Source organism: Macaca fascicularis, chromosome 6 (genome assembly GCF_037993035.2).
Source record: "Macaca fascicularis isolate 582-1 chromosome 6, T2T-MFA8v1.1".
Lineage (NCBI taxonomy): Eukaryota > Metazoa > Chordata > Mammalia > Primates > Cercopithecidae > Macaca > Macaca fascicularis.
Window position 1 is genome coordinate 82,845,995 of NC_088380.1, and position 21,990 is coordinate 82,867,984.

General features: G+C 40.2%; 1 protein-coding gene across 3 annotated transcripts in view; it reads right to left on the reverse strand.

The window, feature by feature from the left end:
• The window catches only part of ARSB (arylsulfatase B), a 192,796-nt gene that overhangs the window by 84,334 nt on the left and 86,472 nt on the right, over nt 1-21,990 (reverse strand). For all 3 annotated transcript variants that reach the window (XM_073993672.1, XM_005557233.4, XM_005557234.5), the window contains one exon: nt 15,800-16,043. In XM_073993672.1, the coding sequence (XP_073849773.1) occupies nt 15,800-16,043 (244 nt within the window). The remainder of the gene's footprint in view (nt 1-15,799; nt 16,044-21,990) is intronic.

Below are 21,990 nucleotides of genomic sequence, written 5' to 3' on the forward strand. Positions count from 1 at the left end.
AAAATTCAACAGCCCTTCATGCTAAAAATTCTCAATAAACTAGGTATTGATGGGACGTGTCTCAAAATAATAAGAGCTATTTATGACAAACCCACAGCCAATATCATACTGAATGGGCAAAAACTGGAAGCATTCCCTTTGAAAACTGGCACAAAACAGGGATGCCCTCTCTCACCACTCCTATTCAACATAGTGTTGGAAGATCTGGCCAGGGCAATCAGGCAGGAGAAAGAAATAAAGGGTATTCAATTAGGAAAAGAGGAAGTCCCTGTTTGCAGATGACATGATTGTATATGTAGAAAACCTCGTCTCAGCCCAAAATCTCCTTAAGCTGATAAGCAACTTCAGCAAAGTCTCAGGATACAAAATCAATGTGTAAAAATCACAAGCATTCCTATGCACCAATAACAGACAAACAGAACCAAGTCCTGAGTGAACTCCCATTCACAATTGCTTCAAAGAGAATAAAATACCTAGGAATCCAACTTATGAGGGATGTGAAGGACCTCTTCAAGAACTACAAACCACTGGTCAACAAAATAAACGAGGACACAAACAAATGGAAGAACATTCTATGCTCATGGATAGGAAGAATCAATATCATGACAATGGCCATACTGCCCAAGGTAATTTATAGATCCAATGCCATCCCCATCAAGCTACCAATGACTTTCTTCACAGAATTGGAAAAAACTACTTTAAAATTCATATGGAACCAAAAAAGAGCCCACATTGCCAAGACAATCCTAAGCAAAAAGAACAAAGCTGGAGGCATCACACTACCTGACTTCAAACTATACTACAAGGCTACAATAACCAAAACAGCATGGTACTGGTACCAAAATAGAGATATAGAGCAATGGAACAGAACAGAGGCCTCAGAAATCCAACCTTCTGATTTTTGACGAACCTGACAAAAACAAGAAATGAGGAAAGTATTCCCTATTTAATAAATGGTGCTGGGAAAACTGGCTAGCCATATGTCGAAAGCTGAAACTGCATCCCTTCCTTACACCTTATACAAAAATTAATTTCAGATGGATTAAAGACTTAAATGTTAGACCTAAAACCATAAAAACCCTAGAAGAAAACCTAGGCAATACCATTCAGGACATAGGCATGGGCAAGGACTTCATGACTAAAACACCAAAAGCAATGGCAACAAAAGCCAAAATAGACAAATGGGATCTAATTAAACTAAAGACCTTCTGCACAGCAAAAAGAAACTATCATCAGAGTGAATAGGCAACTTACAGAATGGGAGAAAATTTTTGCAACCTACCCATCTGACAAAGAGCTAATATCCAGAATCTACAAAGAACTTAAATAAATTTACAAGAAAAAATCAGATAACCCCATCAAAAAGTAGGCAAGGGATATGAACAGGCACTTCTCAAAAGAAGACATTTATGCAGCCAACAGACACACGAAAAAATGCTCATCATCACTGGTCATCAGAGAAATGCAAATCAAAATCACAATGAGATACCATCTCACACCAGTTAGAATGGTGATCATTAAAAAGTCAGGAAACAACAGGTGCTGGAGAGGATGTGGAGAAACAGGAACACTTTTACTTTGTTGGTGGGAGTGTAAACTAGTTGAACCCTTGTGGAAGACAGTGTGGTGATTCCTCCAGCATCTAGAACTAGAAATACCATTTGACCCAGCGATCCCATTACTGGGTATATACCTAAAGGACTATAAATCATGCTACTATAAAGACACATGCACACATATATTTATTGTGGCACTATTCACAATAGCAAAGACATGGAATCAACCCAAATGTCCATCAATGAGAGACTGGATTAAGAAAATGTGGCACATATATACCATGGAATACTATGCAGCCATAAAAAAGGATGAGTTCATGTCCTTTGTAGGTATATGGATGAAGCTGGAAACCATCATTCTGAGCAAACTATTGCAAGGACAGAAAACCAAACACCACATGTTCTCTCTCATAGGTGGGAATTGAACAATGAGAACATTTGGACACAGGGCGGGGAACATCACACACTGGGGCCTGTCATGGGGTGGGGGGACAGGGAAGGGATAGCATTAAGAGAAATACCTATTGTAAATGACGAGTTAATGGGTGCAGGACACCAACACAGCACATGTATACATATGTAACAAACCTGCACATCGTGCACATGTACCCTAGAACTTAAAGTATACTACTACTACTACTAATAATAATAATAATAAAAACATAGATAGATAGTCACTTCGTAGCCTTTGCATGCGGGGCTACTGGTTGTTGTTCCTATCATCTTTACTTCATAAGCCATATGTATAATGTTTTATCTATAGTTTCTAGTGCTGTTTTTCTTAAAGTGGAACAAGATCCTAAGAACATGTGAATTTCTAGATTTTCATAGAATAATGGTGGCCATCTAAATTTTAAATCCCTTCATACATTCTCTTTAAAAACCATATTGATAAAGAAAGAAAGTAAAATCAATCAAAGCATAAGCCTGACGCAAGCAGGAGACAGGGCCTATTTACATCCTGGGGGAAGTGAGGAAACCACCCTCTGAGACCTGAAGAGTCAGGGCCGATACCCACCCAAGGGCAGAGTCAGGGCCGGTACCCACCCAAGGGCAGAGTCAGGCTAGAACTATGCAAAAGAGGGGGAGGGGGTACAAGAGGGGTGTATTAGTCCATTTTCATGCTGTTGATAAAGACATCCCCGAGACTGGACAATTTACAAAATAAACAGGATTAATTCGACTACAGTTACACATGGCTGGGGAAGCCTCACAATCATGGTGGAAGGCAAGGAGGAGCAAGTCCCATCTTACATGGATGACAGCGGGCAAAGAGAGAATGAGGAAGATGCAAAAGGAGAAACCCCTGATAAAACCATCAGATCTCATGAGACTTTCAGTACCATGAGAACAGTATGGAGGAAACTGCCCCCATGATTCAATTACCTGCCACCGGGTCCCTCCCGCAACACATGAGAATTATGGGAGTACAGTTCAAGATGATATCTGGTGGGGACACAGAGCCAAACCATATCATTCCACCCCTGGCCCCCCCCAAATCTCATGTCCTCCTATTTCAAAACCAATCTTGCCTTCCCAACACTCCCCCAAACTCTTAACTCATTTCAGCATTAACTCAAAAGTCCACATTCCAAAGTATCATCTGAGGCAAGGCAAGTCCCTTATGCCTATAAGCCTGTAAAATCAAAAGCAAGCTAGTTATTTCCTAAATACAAGGGGGAAACAGACATTGGGTAAATACAACCATTCCAAATGGGAGAAATTGGCCAAAACAAAGGGGCTACAGGGCCCACGCAAGTCCGAAATCCAGTGGGGCAGTCAAATCTTAAAGCTCCAAAATGATCTCCTTTGACTCCATGTCTCACATCCAGGTCACGCTGATGCAAGAGGTGGGTTCCCATGGTCTAGGGTAGCTCTGCCCCTGTGACTTTGCAGGGTACAACCTCCCTCCCGGCTGCTTTCACGGACTGGCATTGAGTGTCTGTGGCTTTTCCAGGTGCATCGTGCAAGCTGTCATGGGTCTATCATTCTGGGTCTGGAGGATGGTGGTCCTCTTCTCACAGCTCCACTAGGGGGTGTCCCAGTAGGGACTCTGTGTAGGGGTTCTGGCCCCCACATTTCCCTTCCGCCCTGCCCTAGAAGAGGTTCTCCATGAGGACCCCACCCCTGCAGCAAACTTCTGCCTGGGCATCCAGGCATTTCCACACATCTTCTGAAATATAGGCAGAGGTTCCCAAACCCCAATTCTTGACTTCTGTGCACTAGCAGGCTGAACACCACGTGGAAGCTGCCAAGGTTTGCGGCTTGCACCCTCTGAAACCATGGCCCAAGCTCTACATTGGCCCCTTTCAGCCATGGCTGGAGTGGCTGGGACACAGGGCACCAAGTCCCTAGGCTGTACACAGCACAGGTACCCTAGGCCTGGCCCCTGAAACAACTTTTTGCTCCTAGGCCTCCAGTGCTGTTATAGGAGAGGCTGCCATGAAGACCCTGACATGCCTTGGAGACATTTTTCCCATTGTCTTGGGAATCAACATTTGGCTCCTGACTACTTACGCAAATTTCTGCAGTCTGCTTGAATTTCTCTTCAGAAAATGGAATTTTCTTTTCCATCACATTATCAGGCTGCAAATTATCCAAACTTTCATGCTCTGCTTCCCTTATAAAACTGAATGCCTTTAACAGAACCCACATAACCTCTTGAATGCTTTGCTGCTTAGAAATTTCTTCTGCCAGATACCCTAAATCATCTCTCTCAAATTCAAAGTTCCACAGATTTCCAGGGCAGGGGCAAAATGTCGCCAGTCTCTTTGTTAAAACATAGCAAGAGTCACCTTTGTTCCAGTTCCCAACAAGTTCCTCATCTCCATCTGAGACCACCTCAGTCTGGACTTTATTGTCCATATTGCTATCAGCATTTTGGGCAAAGCCATTCAACAAATCTCTAGGAGGTTCCAAACTTTCACACATTTTCCTGTCTTATTCTGAGCCCTCCAAACTGTTCCAACCTCTGCCTATTACCCAGTTCCAAAGCCGCTTCCACATTTTCAGGTAACTTTTCATCAGTGCCCCACTCTACTGGACCAATTTACTGTATTAGTCTGTTTTCATGCTGCTGATAAAGACATACCCAAGACTGGGCAATTTACCAAAGAAAGAGGTTTATTTGGACTTACAGATTCACATGGCTGGGGAGGCCTCACAGTCACGGTGGAAAGCAAGAGGAGCAAGTCACGTTTTACATAGATGGCGGCAGGCAAAATGAGAGCTTGTGCAGGGAAATTCCCCCTTATATTACCATCAGATCTTGTGAGACCTATTCACTATCATGAGAACAGCATGGGAAAGGCCTGCCCCATGATTCAATTACCTCCCACTGGGTCCCTCCCATAACACATGGGGATTCAAGATGAGATTTGGGTGGGGACACAGCCAAACCATATCAAGGGGAAAGGACTCAAATCATGTCTGATAAGGTAAACTCCAGAAAGAGAAGGCTGCACCCAAGGGACAAAATGTTGATAGAGGTCTCATACCTGACAGATCAAAGCACTGGCTAGGGGGGAGTCGAAAGGGAGTCCAAGGAAGTGGCTTGGATAAGGAAGTGTGCAGGACAAGAGTGGCTGCCTTGGGCAGATACCAATGCTGAGAGACGAGCAGCTGAAGAACAAGTGTTCTTTGGAAGACGGATGGTAAAGGGAAAGAAGGACATGGCCAAAGATCAGGGTTCTATTACAACAACACAGTATCAGAGAATTGTGAGAAGGCAGACCAAAAAGAAAAGGGCTACATTTAGCAAAGAAGCTGCACTTCACTGTAGCAATAGACAGTGCTCTTGAAGCACCTGAAGTAAATGAAATTGTCCAAATCCCACCCCTACGGATTGCCTGCTATCGTAGATCCAGGAAAAGCCAACATATGTAAACATGAACAAAACCAAAAAGAACTTAGCATGTATGCAAAGTTACCATATGAGTTAAAAAAAAAAAAGTAGGGCCGGGCGCGGTGGCTCAAGCCTGTAATCCCAGCACTTTGGGAGGCCGAGACGGGCGGATCACGAGGTCAGGAGATCGAGACCATCCTGGCCAACACGGTGAAACCCCGTCTCTACTAAAAAATACAAAAAAATAGCCGGGCGAGGTGGCGGGCGCCTGTAGTCCCAGCTACTCGGGAGGCTGAGGCAGGAGAATGGCGCAAACCCCGGAGGCGTAGCTTGCAGTGAGCCGAGATCCGGCCACTGCACTGGGCGATCTCAGAGCCTGGGCGACAGAGCCAGACTCCGTCTCAAAAAAGAAAAAAAAAAAAAAGTAGAAAATGAGAATTCAAAAATTTGGCAAATGAAAACATTCACCTACTATGGAAAAACAGTCATAAGGCAGAGGAAAACTGTTACAGGATATTTCAACATGAATTAAATATAATGAAATCAGCAACTGCCAATATTAAAGAAAAAACAACCATGATTCAGAAATTGTAAAACTCAGACATTACACTTTTTAAAGGAAAGGAACTGGGAAAAAAAAGACAAAATCTTAGAAATGACATTATACATGACATTCTCTATGTGAAAGCATGTAGAGAATAGAAATTAAAAGAGAAAAGATAATTAATTCAAAATAAAGAAAAAATAAAGAGGCAAAGAGGATATGAGAGAAATTGACAGAAACAAAATTTATGTAAAGAAGATTCAATAATACCTATAATTGGGAGTTCTTGAAGAAGAAAAACAAAACAGTGGAATATAATATTTAAAACTGCAATTTTTTAAAACTCTGAAATAAAAGAAGATCTGAATATACAAGGTGAAATAACTCACTTTGTATCTGAGAAAACTGACACAGAAGGGTCACCTTTGTGACACATCTGGAAAAATTCTTAGATTTAAAATAATAACTATAATAATAGTGATAACAAAAAATCTGGTTGCTCAGACAAAAAACACAAAGTCACTTGCAAACGAATAAAATCGGGCTGATATTAGACTTATCAACAGTAACATAGAAAACAAGTAAAGATTAGGGTAACATTTTCAAGAAACTCAAAGCAAGAAAGTGTGGGACAAAGGTTTTATTTTAACCGGTTGAGCTGGTGTTCAATTATCAAGGTTGTACAAAATGTTTTAATAAACATGCAAGAATTCAAAGAATCCTGGGAAATCTATTCAAGGATGAATTCCTCCAAGTAAGAGATAATTGCGAATACTTTAGAAGTGGATGGGTGGTCAGTATTGAATATATTATTGTAGATCTAAAACTGAAACAAAATTGTGGATAAAGAGAGAACAGTATTACATATTACATGCTCTGATAAAGTAGGAATACTACTACTTAAATGGCAAAACTGGAAGAGAATGAATAAAGTTGCATAAGTTGCTTGACTTCCTTACGGGTAATAAGTGGAAGCTGAAGATGTCATTTAAAGGTGACAAACCAAATAGTGGAACCTAAGTAAGAAAAAAGGGACTAAGGAATTATATAAAGATATTTGCATAATGATGAACAGTAGGATAAAATATAAATTTTTCTAAATATTAAACAACTACTAAATAAAAGGTCAAAGACAAAAAGTAAATGTAACAAAACAATGACAAAACTAAGAATAGAAATAAAAATACTTAAAAATATGTATAAACTCATCTACTAAAATAAAACATTACAGACTGGATCATAAAGAAAAACCTAACACTATACTTAACAACTACAGAATACACATTCTTTTCAATTACACCTGATATGGACAACAAAGACCATCTGCTAGGCCAAGTCTCAAATTTAAAAGAATTAGTCCAGGAGCGATGCCTCACACCTGTAATCCCAGCGTTTTGGGAGGCTGAGGCAGGAGGATTGCTTGAGCCCAGGAGTTTGAGACCAGCTGAGGCAACATAGTGAGACCTTGCCTCTACAAAATAAAAATTTAAAAATTAGCTGGGTGTAGCAGTACACGCCTGTAGTGCCAGCTACTTGGGAGGCTGGGGTGGAAGGATTGCTTCAGCCCAGGAGGCAGAAGTTGCAGTGAGCTATGATTGCACCACTGTACTCTAGCCTGGGTGACAAATTGAGACCTTGTCTCTGTTAAAAAAAAAAAAGTAATAATAATTGAAATAATAAAAAGCATTTCAATTATTTGTGGTCCTCAAAATCACAACTGAAATAAACTAGAAATCAGTAATATAACTAGGGAAAAACCCAAAATTTGGAAACTAAACAATGCACTGCTAAATACATGGGTCAAAGAAAAAAATCACCATTTGCACCATTCCCCATAGAATACATCCTTTCATATGAAAGAATTCAAACATAAATAATTACATTCAAACATAAATAATATTAATATTCTAACATTCAAACATAAATACATTCAACATATTATATTCAAACATAAATAATATTAATAATATACAGAATTCTTGTTAAATTCTTTCTGTTCAAGATGCTGTAGACATTAGCTTATTGTCTACTGGTGAGTACTATTATAGCAAAGTGAATCAGGTAAAATGAAATAACGAGAAAATAAAAAGAGCATCAGTAAGCTGGGGGACAACTTCAAGTGTCCAAGTGAAAAACATGAATATGTACATTGTTGCCAGATTAATTTACAGGCTTAATCTCACTCAGTATAATTTATGAGAAGCTTTTCTTTTAACAAAATAATTCTAGAGTTCACCAAGAAAAATTAAAAAGTGAGACTTGTCAAGAAAATTTTATAAAGACAATATAATGAAGGAGAGGCTGATAACCATTTCTACCAGATATTTAAATATACTCGAAAAAGACAATGATTACAATAGTCAGATGCCAGCATGAGAACACATAAGTCAGTGGGCTAAAACAGGGGGCCCCAAGACAGATCACAGTACTCATTAGAACTTAAAACCTAAAATAGTGCCATAAGTCAGCAAAAAGAGAAATATTATTCAATAATCAGTGTGAGTTCTCTTGTTAGTATGTGGAATGAAGTATCATTTTATTTTATTTTTTTTCTTGAAGTATCCATTTTAGATCGGAGGTTAACATTTAGCTCATGGACCATCATGCTTTATTTGGCTTCATGACATCTGTAACATTGAGGTGAAAATATTTGTTTTTCCTTTAACTTTCTTCTTGAAATGATATTGATAGTGGGGGAAAAGTCTTTATAATGACATATTACATTTTTAAGATATTTTAATATTGAGTTGTCACCACTGTCATGACATCTAAAAGTGTTTCCCATTGATGATTAAAAAAAAAAATCCTACCATTATGATCAGGAGATTTGCTTTTTGGTTTTTTTCCTGAAACAGGATCTTGCTCTGTTGCCCAGGCTGGAGTGCAGGGGCATGATCACAACTCACTGCAGGCTCAAGCGATCCTCCTGCCTCAGCCTCCTGAGTAGCTGGGACTACAGGTGTGTGCCGACACACCCAGCTAATTTTTGTATTTTTTGTAGAGACAGGGTTTTGCTTTGTTGCCCAGGCTGGTCTCAAGCTCCTGGGCTCAAGCAATCCTCTCTCCTCAGCCTCCCATAGTGCTGGGATTATAGGCATGAGCCACCACGCCTGGTCTGCTTATGTTTTACATTGTTTAATTAAAGATAAAATAATTAAAAAGAAACTTGCAAAGTTTTAACCCTTTGGTTTTCCTTCTTGTCAACCAACCTTATGAAATGTCTTCAAACAACGTATAGGCTACTTATGGAGTTGAAAAGCAGAAAAACTACACAGAATCGGAAAGAGCTTAGAGAAGTCGTGTCCCCTAGAAATGGCAAACATGGTCTGTGGCTTGGAAAGAAGAAAAACGGAAGGAGTTGAAGGAGCTCCTATTGTAAATAATGTCACCCACTCCAGAACTGCTATTTCTTCTAACATTTTAATATTTTGAAGCAGTCCTAAGAGAAATTTGTAACTATACAGCTAATAAAACTTCTGATGCTCTCAGCACAGACAACTGTTTTTCATCCGTTACTGGCATTCCTATTTCATGAGCCTCTTCAAATTTTCAAAAACTACCATCATCTTGAAAGTGGTATTTCCATTTCTGGAAAAAAAGTTTCAGATCTCTGGGCACAGATCGGGTGTCTCTGACATTTGGCTGTCCATTTGTTTTTGCTGCTTTGGAAAAGACACACCAGACGTCAATGTGACTGGGCGATTTCTGTATCAGCAGGCAGGGGTGCCAAAGGTCCTGCCACCGATTCTGAAAGAAGGCTTGCCTAATGCTGCGAGGAGCACCAACTTCATTAGGCTGGAGGCTGAATTATTATTTCAGGAATTTTTCTCAAGCAATGGGAACAGAATGAGAGCAGTTTTTTTCTTTCTAAATAGAAATTTGCTGAATTTCCACAAACCAGGTCTTGAAATGCATGATCAAACTTTGGGCAGAAACTGTACTTTTTAAATAATAATAATTAAAAAAGAAAGCCCATTATAGCCTACTTGGGCAATACTTTTCGTCCTATCTTTTGGTTAAAGCCCTGCAGTCACCACTATGTATGCTGCTGAAGAACAATGTGCCCCAGTTGCATAACAGATTGGTCGCTAGGAGAACCAGCTAACACCGAAGAAAGATCTGCAATTTGGAGCTAAGAGTGATTAGACTTTTCCCAATTTCTCTGCAGTCAGAAGCAAACATGAGCCAAACTCTTAAAGGTTACTTCTGATCAACATAATCTTAAGGTTGAAATGTGGATTTATAATCCAAAATTTAGCTATATGGACAAACATCAATGATGTGAACTCTGCCAAAGATAATAACCTCAGTAAATTTGGGACTCAAAATGAATTCGATTATTTTTCGATTCAATCCTACCCTCACCTGGCAAAGTGTGCTATAAAGCTTTGATTCCATGTGCTATTACGTCCTTATGCAAGCCAGGGTTTACAACATTTTTGCCACCAAAACAAAACAAAACAAAAATCAAAACTGACTGGATATCAAGCATGCCACAAATGTTGCCACCTCAAAATCACTCAAAGCTTTCTCCTACTCCAAGCCAAACCTCTACAGCCTTTACATTGAAAGTTGATGATAACCTGAATTAAAGTTCAGGATTTGCTTTGCTTGGACATTTTTGTTTTATTTCCTTTTTACCATGAAGTGGGCATTAAGTTTTGCATTAAAACGAGCAAAAGGGGCATAGGCTTGTAAAGAATGTTTTAGAAAAGAATGTATAATCAATTTCTAATATCATAAAATAGGTAATATCTAGATTTTTGTGCCTATGTTTAGGTACTTTTTTCCTGTAAGTTCACAGTTTTCATTGGTCTCAAAGAGACCTATAATCTTAAAAAACTGCAAAAAAAATTACTCCTCTGATTTGGATACTGACCTCACATAACACGCACACCATCTTGCAACAATTTAAGAATTATGGCTGAGCGCAATGGCTCACACCTGTAATTCCAGCGCTTTGGGAGGCCAAGGTAGGTGGATCACCTGAGGCCAGGAGTTCAAGACCAGCTGGACCAACATGGCGAAACCCAGACTCTACTAAAAATACAAAAATTAGCTGGGTGTGTTGATGCATACCTGTAATACCAACTACTTGGGAAGCTGAGACATGAGAATTGCTTGAACCCAGGAGGCAGAGATTTCAGTGAGCCAGATCATATCACTACACTCCAGTCTGGGTGACAGAGCAAGACTCTGTCTTAAAAAAAAAAAAAAGAAAAAAGAAATACATGGAAGAAACTCAAACCACAACACCTAGAAGAAAATGTAGACATTTAGCACATTTGAAGCTGAGAAAAAGACTTCTGAACAAAAAAGCAAGAGAAAAGCATTTCATTGACAAATAAACGTGGGAAAGACATCCATGTAGAAGACATCAACAAAATAAAAACACACACAAAAAAAGGAAAAATATTTGCAAGAAATACAACAGTCAAAAAGCCTGACATAAAGGAGCAAACAAATCCATAAGAAAACACCCACTTTTCAGTAAAATAAGTGTACAAGCACATGGAATGAATACTTTCAAAAGAGAAAATACAAATGGAATCTAAAAAGTTAAACATTAATCTCCATAATAATAATAAATCAAGTTAATACAAGACCATTTTGTCTATAATATTAGCAAAGATTTTTTAAAAAGCTTGATAAGGAAAAGCTATGAGGAAGATGAGCACTTTCTACACTTGTACAAGAGAACATTGGCACAACCTTTTTAGAAGGCAGTTTTGTAATGTTTATCAAATGCTTTTAAAATAATGTAGGGGCCATCCTTGGCCCTCTGAAAGTTCACTGAAAAATCAACTCGCAAAAGGTGGATTAACAGGAGAAAAGGCATGCAAATTTATTTAATGTGTATACATGGGAGTCTTTAGAAAGAAGACCCAAAGATATAGAGGAAATCGTTCATTTTTATGTATAGGTTTAACAAAGTATGGACAGCCGTGTAGAAATATAATTGGACAAAAGGGTATGCTCTAATGCTAATAGCCTGAGTGGCGAAACCCAGCAAGGCCTGTCTGTCTAGATTCTTCTTGGCCTCTCTGGGCATGCATTCCTTCCTTCTGGGTGTGGGGTAGGACCCGCTCTGGAATGGGAGTGTTACGACCTACAGTTAAACAAGGTAGGCCAGATAACTTTTTCATGGCCACTTTTCACACAAATAGGGCAGAGGGAAAATTAGAATAATATTTCTAGGTTTTATGATTAGCCCTGGGGAGAAGGGGTCCTGGTTTCTACGACCTGCCTTGGGGAAGAAGGATTCTAGTTTCTATGGCTTGCCTCAGGAAAAAATGAGACTGAGAGACAAGAGAGCAGGAGGAAGTCAGAGAAAAACTTTTGTTGTAGAGGCTGCTTCTGGGGCCTCCAGTTTGGGGTATTGTTTTTCAAGCCCCAACACTGGTCACTTTCTTTAGCTCAGTGATTTAATTTCAAATCATTTATATCTAAGGGAAAAAATCCAAAATGTAGACAAAGAGTTCATATAGAAAGAGTTCATTTCAGAGCTATTGTTTTTAAAAACTAAAAAAGAAAGTCAAGGGAAGGTTAAGTATATCAAGGTATATCCATGCGCTCGAATGTGCAGTGACAAATAGTGTTTGCAGTGAGTTTCTTGGATGACACAATAAAAAACCAATGGTCTGTTAAATAAGGAAAAAAGATGTAGTAAAAAAATGCTGAAAAGAAAAATTATAAGGAAATATGACAAAATGTTTATAGTAGTTGTTTCTAGGTAAGATTTGAGTGATTATTATTATTTTTTTTTTTTTTTGAGACGGAGTCTCACTCTGTTGCCGAGGCTGGAGTGCAGTGGCACTGTGTCGGCTCACTGCAACCTCCGTCTCCTGGGTTCTCCTGCCTCAGCCTCCTGAGTAGCTGGGATTACAGGTGCTCACCACCACACTTGGCTAGTTTTTATATTTTCAGTAGAGACGGGGTTTCACCATGTTGGCCAGGCTAGTCTTCAACTCCAGACCTCAGGTGGTCCACCCACCTCAGCCTCCCAAAGTGCTGGGATTACAGGCGTGAGCCACCGTGCCCAGACAGTTATTTTTATTTTTTGTAGTTTGCAAATTATCTACAATTACATATAGTACTCACACTCGGGGAAAATAAATTTAAATTTAACATATAAAGTTTAGATCATGGATAGACGCAGAAATGTTTTAAAGAAAAAGAAAAAAGTCATCTCATATGAATGAGCAAATAATGAGCACAAAGTTTCAAAATTTCTGGTGAGAGAAAAGGCTTTATTGCTTTGTTTCTCAGCTGAGCTGTTCAGTGGCATTAATGTTTCCGTGACTTGGAAGCTGTAGAGAGTTCTCGAAAGGACACGTCATAAACCCATCATTGTCTCCAAACTGACAAATCAACTTTTCGGGCAAGAATATGAGGAAACAATTTGAGGCTAGTGAGGATTTGAAAATAATATGAAAATAATATGACGCATAAGAACCAAAATAATGTTTAGAAATGGTGAAGAAATGGCTACCCAATACTATAAACGTTGCTGCTTGAAAAGTGATCTTTAAAAATTAGTAAATTCTCCAAGGAAAACATGGAACTTTGAGTTGCAAAATAATTGAAAGAAGGTAATAGAACTAATGAAATCAGATTTTCCCTTGGGTTTGTAAGAGATGAGGACCTTTCCTAGTCTCACCCTTCTGGGTGAGGCCCATTAGAGAAGAACCAATAGACTCCATGTTGTGTGAGGTTGAGCGGCCTGGCTGAACATTTCTTCTATCCATTCCTGAACTCACAGGACTTCAAAGTTTAAACTTGAATAGCTATCAAACTTCCTTTGTAAAAACTAATGTTAGGCTGCTCAACCCTACTATTTTTTTTTTTTTTTTTTTGAGACGGAGTCTTGCTCTGTCGCCCAGGCTGGAGTGCAGTGGCCGGATCTCAGCTCACTGCAAGCTCCGCCTCCCGGGTTCACGCCATTCTCCTGCCTCAGCCTCCCGAGTAGCTGGGACTACAGGCGCCCGCCACCACGCCCGGCTAGTTTTTTGTATTTTTAGTAGAGACGGGGTTTCACCGTGTTCACTAGGATGGTCTCGATCTCCTTACCTCATGATCTGCCCATCTCGGCCTCCCAAAGTGCTGGGATTACAGGCTTGAGCCACCGCGCCTGGCCAACCCTACTATTTTTTAACATTAATTATTAATTCCAGAAAAATTGATAATATAAAAAGATAAGAAATAATCTATATATTTTGCAACTGCAGATTGGTTAAAGCATGGTATTTCCAGAATGGTGAATACTATGATTATGTTCAGCACGGACCATAAACTTAAATGCCTACAGAGACTAGGTAGGTAACATAAATGAGTGTAGTGGACCTGTATTGGAACTCAGGAGCAATAGAGATTGAAGATTTGAAGGGTGGATACTTCATCTACAGAAAGCAGCAGCTATTTGATTGTAGTCAGTTGTTGGCCTTCTGGAAATGTGGGTGCAGTACTGTCAGACCTTCCTATTTTTAAAATACTTTTATTCTGAAATAATTTCAAATTTACTAAAAGTTGCAAAAATAAGACATAACAAAAGAATACCTATGCACCTTACCTACATTCTTTTATTTAATTTTGCAGTCCATTTGAATTCTCTCTGTACACATGTACATACACACACACACACACACACACACAATTTTTTTCTGAACCATTTGAGGATATGTTAAATACATCATGGCTTTTTACTCCTAAATACTCCATTGTGTATTTCCTTTAACTAGAAACCTGAAACCTACTGTTCTTGAGCTGGGACACCTCGAGTGGGATGAAGAGATGGCATGAGGAAGTCCTCTCCCCCTGGCCACTAAGGGACAGTCAGTCAGGTGCTACCCCCAAACAGAGCTGTAACACCAAACAGAGGTTGAAAACCATTGCACTAGACAGGTGTCATTTCACCCATAAAAATAATACCTCCAATATATGCATATTTATTTATAAATTAGATTTATGTACAAGTCTACTAACATATTATGTATCTTATAAAACATATACTTAAAAAAGGATGAGATGAAATTAGATATTAATAAAATAAAATATTGACATTTTCTTCCTTTACGCCAAGGGAACATCTTGCATTCTCTAAGGCATGTGCCTCCCAACCTTGGGGGCCATTGCTCTACACTGTGGGGGTTAAACAGGAAAAAGACCACCATGATTTCCAAATCTGAGTCTGGGTTCTGCTCCCTGATGGATCTCCTTCACATCAGCGCGCTCTATCTATCACAACATACTACTTCTTTTTGCCTTCCTGGCACTTATCACCACTGGCAGTCATCTTGCCCATCTGTGTGTTCATTTGTCCAACACCTTTTTCCCTGACTAGAATACAGCTTTCTGAGAGGCAGGATCTTGACTGACTTGTTCATTCCTAATTTCTCAGTATCTAGAACAAGGTATGGCACATAGTAGGTACTTGTTAGATGCTTGTTAATACATGGGACTAAACATATCCCTAGTTCCTATCCCAGCTTTTCCCCCACTGTTTTGCCCTCCATTCTTCCAGCAGGCAACAGGACAAGTCCCCTGACCCCCTGCAGGAAGCTAACAATACGCTAGCCTACTTCTAAGCAAAACTTCACAGCTTCAAAGACCTTCCATGGAGGGGGATGGGCTGAGGACAATCTTGTTCTTCACGTAAAACACGGGCCCATAATCTCAAATTTATAATTTACAAATATATATCCTTACAATATCTCTAAAGGCATTTATTTTTCTTAAAAATCATGTATTTGTAAGCTGAACTATCACTTTAACACAAAAGCTATCATTCTTGCTCACTGGAGTCAGGTTGCTCTTGGACTTTCTGTCCTGGGAGGAAAAAGGGCAGGATGTAGGTACCTGATGGTTTTCCACACGTCGAAGCCATCCAGAGGCTTGGTGCCATTGGTGTGTCCCCCGGCCAGCTTCACGAGTGTTGGCAGCCAGTCAGAGATGTGGATGAGCTCCCGGTTCTTCACGCCCTTCTGCTTTAGCAAGGGGCTTGCCACAAAGCCCACCCCTCGGACGCCTCCTTCCCACAGGCTCCATTTTCTTCCTCGAAGGGGCCAGTTATTACCCCCTGCCAAAGTCTGCCCTCCGTTATCTGAAACACAGTTAGGTCTTGGCATGAGGATGATGTTAACTCTTAAATACATTTAAGAACAGAGACTGTATGTACATTGTTATTAAATGGTGCTTAAATAATAATAAAAAAAAGAAAATTCCTGGCCTTTTCCCACCCTAAATTCCCTTTTCCCATTGACACTGCCTTTCACTACTCAGACATAACTAAGGCCCAGTGTGACACATATCTACCTTTAAATCCTCCATCGAGAGGGCCACTGGAAAACAAAGCAGACCCTAGATGATATGCACTTTGGAGAGATCCCTATGCTAAATAATCCACTAAACTTTAAATACACCTCTGTAACTTTGTATAGCATGGGAAAATGAGTCCATGGAAGCTGGGACCTTCCCCATACGTGAAGAGAAAACTAAGTGAATTTTACTTCGTGACTTAACGCTCCTTATAAGTGGGGACAAAATCTGACCTTTTTCTTTTCCTCTTGGAAAAAAAAAATTCTACAATTTAAACTGGAAAATGAATTAACATTCCACTCCCTGGCAATGACATCTCTTTCTTAAGTGTGAAAGCTGAGTATTTCTCTAGTGGCTGATAAAGTCTCTGCAAACAGAGCATTGGATGGAAAAAATAATTGTGAAAAAAATTCTTCCCTTCTTGACATGATAGTGAAATCAAGCTTCATTATGTACAATACCAAGGAAGAGAAGCTTTCTCCTCCAAGACAACAGAGGGAATAGGGGATCTTGGCAAAGACAGGGTAGAAGTTACTAGAGTAACTAAAGTTAAGTATCTTCCCAGCCAGGTGAGGGCTCAGAGTTACACATTAAAGTGGACAGTAGAAAAGAAAAAGTACCATTTCTTACATAATGAGGTTATAGAATCATACAAACTCCCAAAGTTTCCACATATTTAGGTGACTTTAGAGACACATTTTAAATAACACATACTTGGCATTAAACTTAAAAAACAAACAAAAAAAACTATTACCCAAATAAGCCACATGAGGGCAGTATGACAGACCTCCTGCTGTATAGGATGTTACATATAAAAATTTATTAAGAAATTAGAGATCTATCAAAGCTACAGGATGCACCTGGGAGGAAAGAGAATGAACGTTTGTTAAGCACTGACCGCACTAGGAATGACTCTGATTTTGCATTATCTCTCACTGCATCTGGAGTTGGCAGACCTGGAATAGAAGCCTGAGGCCAGACACTCACTAGCTGTGTGGCCAGGGGTGATATACCACCTCAGTTTCCTCATTTTCATGTGGAAATGATGATCCCTAATTGATTTAGTCCATTTTGTGTTGCTATAACAGAATACTGAGGCTAGGCAATTTATAAAGAAAAGAGGTTTATTTGGCTCACAATTCTGATGACTGATAAGTCCAAGCACTGGGCACTGGCATTAGTTGCTGGTGAGGGCTTTTGTGCTGCATCACAACATGGCAGAGAAGTGGAAGGAGAAGCAGGTGCAGGTAAAGAGGGACCAAAGAGGAGGAAGAACCTCACTTTATAACAACCCACTCCCCTGGGGACTAATCCATTCCCTTGAGAGTGAGAATTCACTCCTGGGAGACAGTATTGATCTATTCATGAGGAACCCGCCCCCATGACCCAAACACTTCCTACTGGGCCCACCTCCCAAGACACACTGGCAATTAGGCTTCCACATGAGCTTTGATGGGAACAAACCACATCCAAACCATAGCACTACTTCATCTATTACGATGCAAGTGAAGTGACAATGCTTATGATCTTTTCTTGGCAGGGTACCTGACACAACCTAAGTGCTCAATAAATGGTAGCAACTGCTGTTGTTCTTAAAATTGACAGCAACCCAAATTGTCACTGTTTTTAAAGGAGGTTTGAAAAAGCCAAACAGCGAATAGATGGCAATGCTAGGATTCCAACAAGGTCTGTGTGACACCCCAGGCCCCTGCCCCTGGAGCACCATGCTCCTGCTATCCCTAGTGTAGAGTGGACTCACACAGGTAGGCCACAGAAACTTTCACTTCCTGATGAAAACCACAAGTACGGTCAACCTCAGCAAAGTGTACACTCTTCCTGTGGGTGTACATAGGAAGTTATTCCAAAGTGATGGTAATTCCTTTTAGAGAAACCTTAGCTGCTGGTAGGGAAGAAATTCAAGGCTCTACTGCCAAGGAGACTTTTGGTGGAGCCCTTAACACACCAGTTCTCAGTTCTTTTCTGTGCTTCTTGAAAGGGAGTAGAGAAGAGTCTTGAGTTAGATCAGGTGAGGAAACAATTCTTCAACACATGGGTCACTGACAATCTCATCATTTGACATCACAGACTTACAAGAACCTTTCCTCAAACCTCCCCACAGCACTTCTTGACAAAAACTCAAGGCCCAAACATTCACTCAGGCCAGTTTTTGAAATACACATTACATTTCATATTGAAGCTGAGCAGACCCATATATTCAAAACAACAAAAGGTCACCATCAGCAGACAGAAGAAATTCCTCCATGTTCATGATACTGCACAGAGTAACAGTCACCCATAACCAATGTGTCGAAACTTAGAAGAAGGTGCTGTTTGTGTGATACAAAAATACACTGGAAAGAAATGCCTACACTCTTCTCATGATATCAAGAAAGGCTGAGACAGAACGATTATTTCACTCTGTTGTCTGGATTGCTATAAGTGATGCTGGCTCAATACTTTAGAAAAAGCCTGTTGTCTGTTTTAAATAGATACACTTCTCTGAGATATTATGTAGTGTCCTTCAGTTGCACATGTTTGTTAGTGCTCAACAGAAAGTACTGGATGAAGATGGTGGTGGAAATAAGAGTGGAGATGATGGAGACAAGGGTGGCTGAATCTGGAATCTGATTCTAGGAGCGGCTCTTCAATTATGACTCAGATAGAAAAATTCTCTGGGGTGTACAGAGAATTTGGCCACTGTTGCTACTGTAGGAAAGGGAAGGTGTTTCCACATATCATTAGGGGAGGCCACGGATGTAGTGACTGTGACTGTTTTTGCAATTAGCTCTCTGTGATGTTTTGCCATTAGCAATAAGCGATTCTATCAACAGCTATTTTTTTCAAGAGCACTCCAAAGAGAAAGCACTGTCAATGGACACATGTACAACTTCTCCAACACTCTCCTGGCATAGTGCCAACTGCAGATGTGGCCTCAGGAGAAGGGCAGTTCAACCTCGCCTGTCCTTGTACCCCCACAGATGGCACCTGGCCGATGGTGGCCACTTATCAGCAATGGGGCAGAATCCACTGAGTTAGGCCATTAGTTGGTTAGCTATATGAGAAATCGGGTGCGGTCCATAAGTTCTAGTTCAGTCTCCTGGGTATTTCAAAGAGTTCAACATAAAACTGGTCGGAGTAGCAACAAGAATAAAATAAGCTCTTTTACAACAAGGTGGAAAAGGGAGTTTCCCATATTGCTCACTGAAGTTTGACAGAAATTAGAATTTAAAAAGACAATGGAACCATCAGCATTTCAAAGATGTTTCTTCTTGTTTTCCCTTCTAGTTTTATTTTTCGGCAAAAGTTAATTTCTTTCTTGTTAAGAATTCATTTTCAAGAGAAATTTTTGTTTCATTTCCTGACTGACATATGAAAAAACTTCCAAATCAAAATAAGATGACACCGGCTCCTAAAGGAAGCAAAGAAACGTTTTTTCAGGGAGATGGTTTTGCAGCAATGTTTTGGCACAGGGAAAATCTAATTATAAGGCCTTTGCTGTATAAAAAAGAAATGTCAAAATAAGACAAACATTATCATATACAGACCGTAAATCTCACTTTATTATTCATTATTGAACAAAAATAACTGTCAAAAAGTCATGGAAAAACATTGGTTTGCCAAAGATCTGAGCAAAAACATTAAGTATATGACAATGAAGCCTCATCCATATCCAGCTGATAAAAATCAAGATGAAACCATGACAACAGCATTAATTTTTAGGACTACTCCCCAAACAATTTAATGTGTGGCTTGGCCGTGGACGGCTGCCCTGAAACATCATCTCCACCCCACCATCCCTGTGGATGCTTCAGCCGGGACTTACCCTAGTCATCCTTCCCACCCTGACTCAAAGATCACAAAAGGAAAAGCAAGGAAGGCTCTAACAGCCTCATACCAGGCCTGGACATCTCTCTGAACACGGCCCTGATGCAAGGGTGACTGACAGATGACTAGGCAACATCATTTCAAAAATGGAGAAGTCTCTTTGTCCCATAAAAGTATCTACTTGTTGATGGTTGATTCTTTGGATTTTTTTTAATTACTGAGATGCAAACTGGAGTGCTAATATATGTCTTGGTAGTCATCTAAAGGATTCAGTAAATTCAATCTTCTCCTGCTAAAAGATTTTGGAGAAGATATTCAAATTACATTCTGATATTCTCAAATCTTCTCTCTTTTTTTTTTTTTTTTGAGACAGGGTCTCACTCTGCCAACCAGGATGGAGTGCAGTGGCACAACCACAGCTCACTGCAGCCTCGATCTCCTGGGCTCAATCAATCCTCCCACCTCAGCCTCTCAAGTAGCTAGGACTACAAGTGTGTGCCACCACGCTTGGCTACTCTTTCCCTGTTGCACTACATTGAATCATTTCTGACAGAATGTGCATTTAGTTCTGCCAAGTTTGCCTTTATAATAGTTTTCCAATCATCCCCCCTTCTCCAGCCCATTGCCTTGGGTCAAGCACTCCTCTATCTGGGATCCTGGGCTAATTTATATACCGCTTCAAGTTGCCACCAGAGGTGTTTGTAAAACCCAAAATCAATCAGGCCACATACATGTTTAAAGCCTTCCAATCAGGAAAAAGTTCCAACTTCCAGCCCACATATAGAATCCCTCACATCTGGCCCCAACCTCCTTTTTGGGCATCAACTCCTGTCCTCCCCCATAAAAAGTGCCCTGAGCTTCAGTCACGTCGAACTTCTCCCTGTTGTTACAATATGTCATGCCCTTTCATGCTAATTTTGCCTTTGCACATGCTGGCTTTCTTGCTTACAATGCCACGGGTTAAAGATCACATCTTCTGTGAACCTGCCACTTAGTGCCCTAGATGGTCTTCATCTCTGCTCTGTATTTCCGCTATATTTTATATGCACATTTTCTACTATACTTAGCTCTGTCTATTGTTAAACAGTTGTTCATGGCTTTGTCTTCCCCATGAACTCTGCTCCTCAAGAGCAAAAGTTTCTTATTGTTTGTATTTCCAAGACCTAGCACAGGACCTGCCACAGAGAAGGGCTCGATGACTTGGAGGAATGAATAAATGGGGAAAAGGCCACTCACCAAAAATAGAGGTTAAAGGCACTAAACACTAACTCTCGTCACTGCATTGTTTTTTCTAAGCCTTTGTCCAGCTACTCTGTGACCTTGACTTTTCACTGGCCATTCTACATACTGCTGCATAATCTATAGGAACTGGCAAGGGGTGCTCTTGGACTCCAGTGAGGATTTAAGTAAATCAAACCCACAAATATCAGAATTGTTTATCTAATCTGGTTCCTGGTCAGCTACGTTGGAGTCTAAGAGGGTTGATTAGGAGCATTTCATGAAGCATCAGTCCTGGCCTGGAAGAAAGAACACACTCATTCCTTTAACACGTCTTTCTTGAGTGCTGCCATGTTCCACAGACCACTCCAGATCTGGGAAAAGGGCAGTAAACACAATGGACAAGGTCCTGTCCCTCATGGAGTAAGTGAGAAAAAGAGATAAGATCTCTCCATTCATGGTAGGCAATGACTGGGCTTCGTGGAGGGAGCTGAAACCATAAGGACAGGACAGAGCCAGCCAAGTGACCATCAGAGAGATGAGAGCCCAGGCACAGGGAACAGGAGGCCTTATGCAATCACACATTGGAGACTAGGGTGTCTGTGTCAAGGCTGCTTCTTAATTAAAGACTAATTATACTATTAGGTATACTCTGCTGCCAGAAGTTAAGGAAAACTTGAGCTAAATGA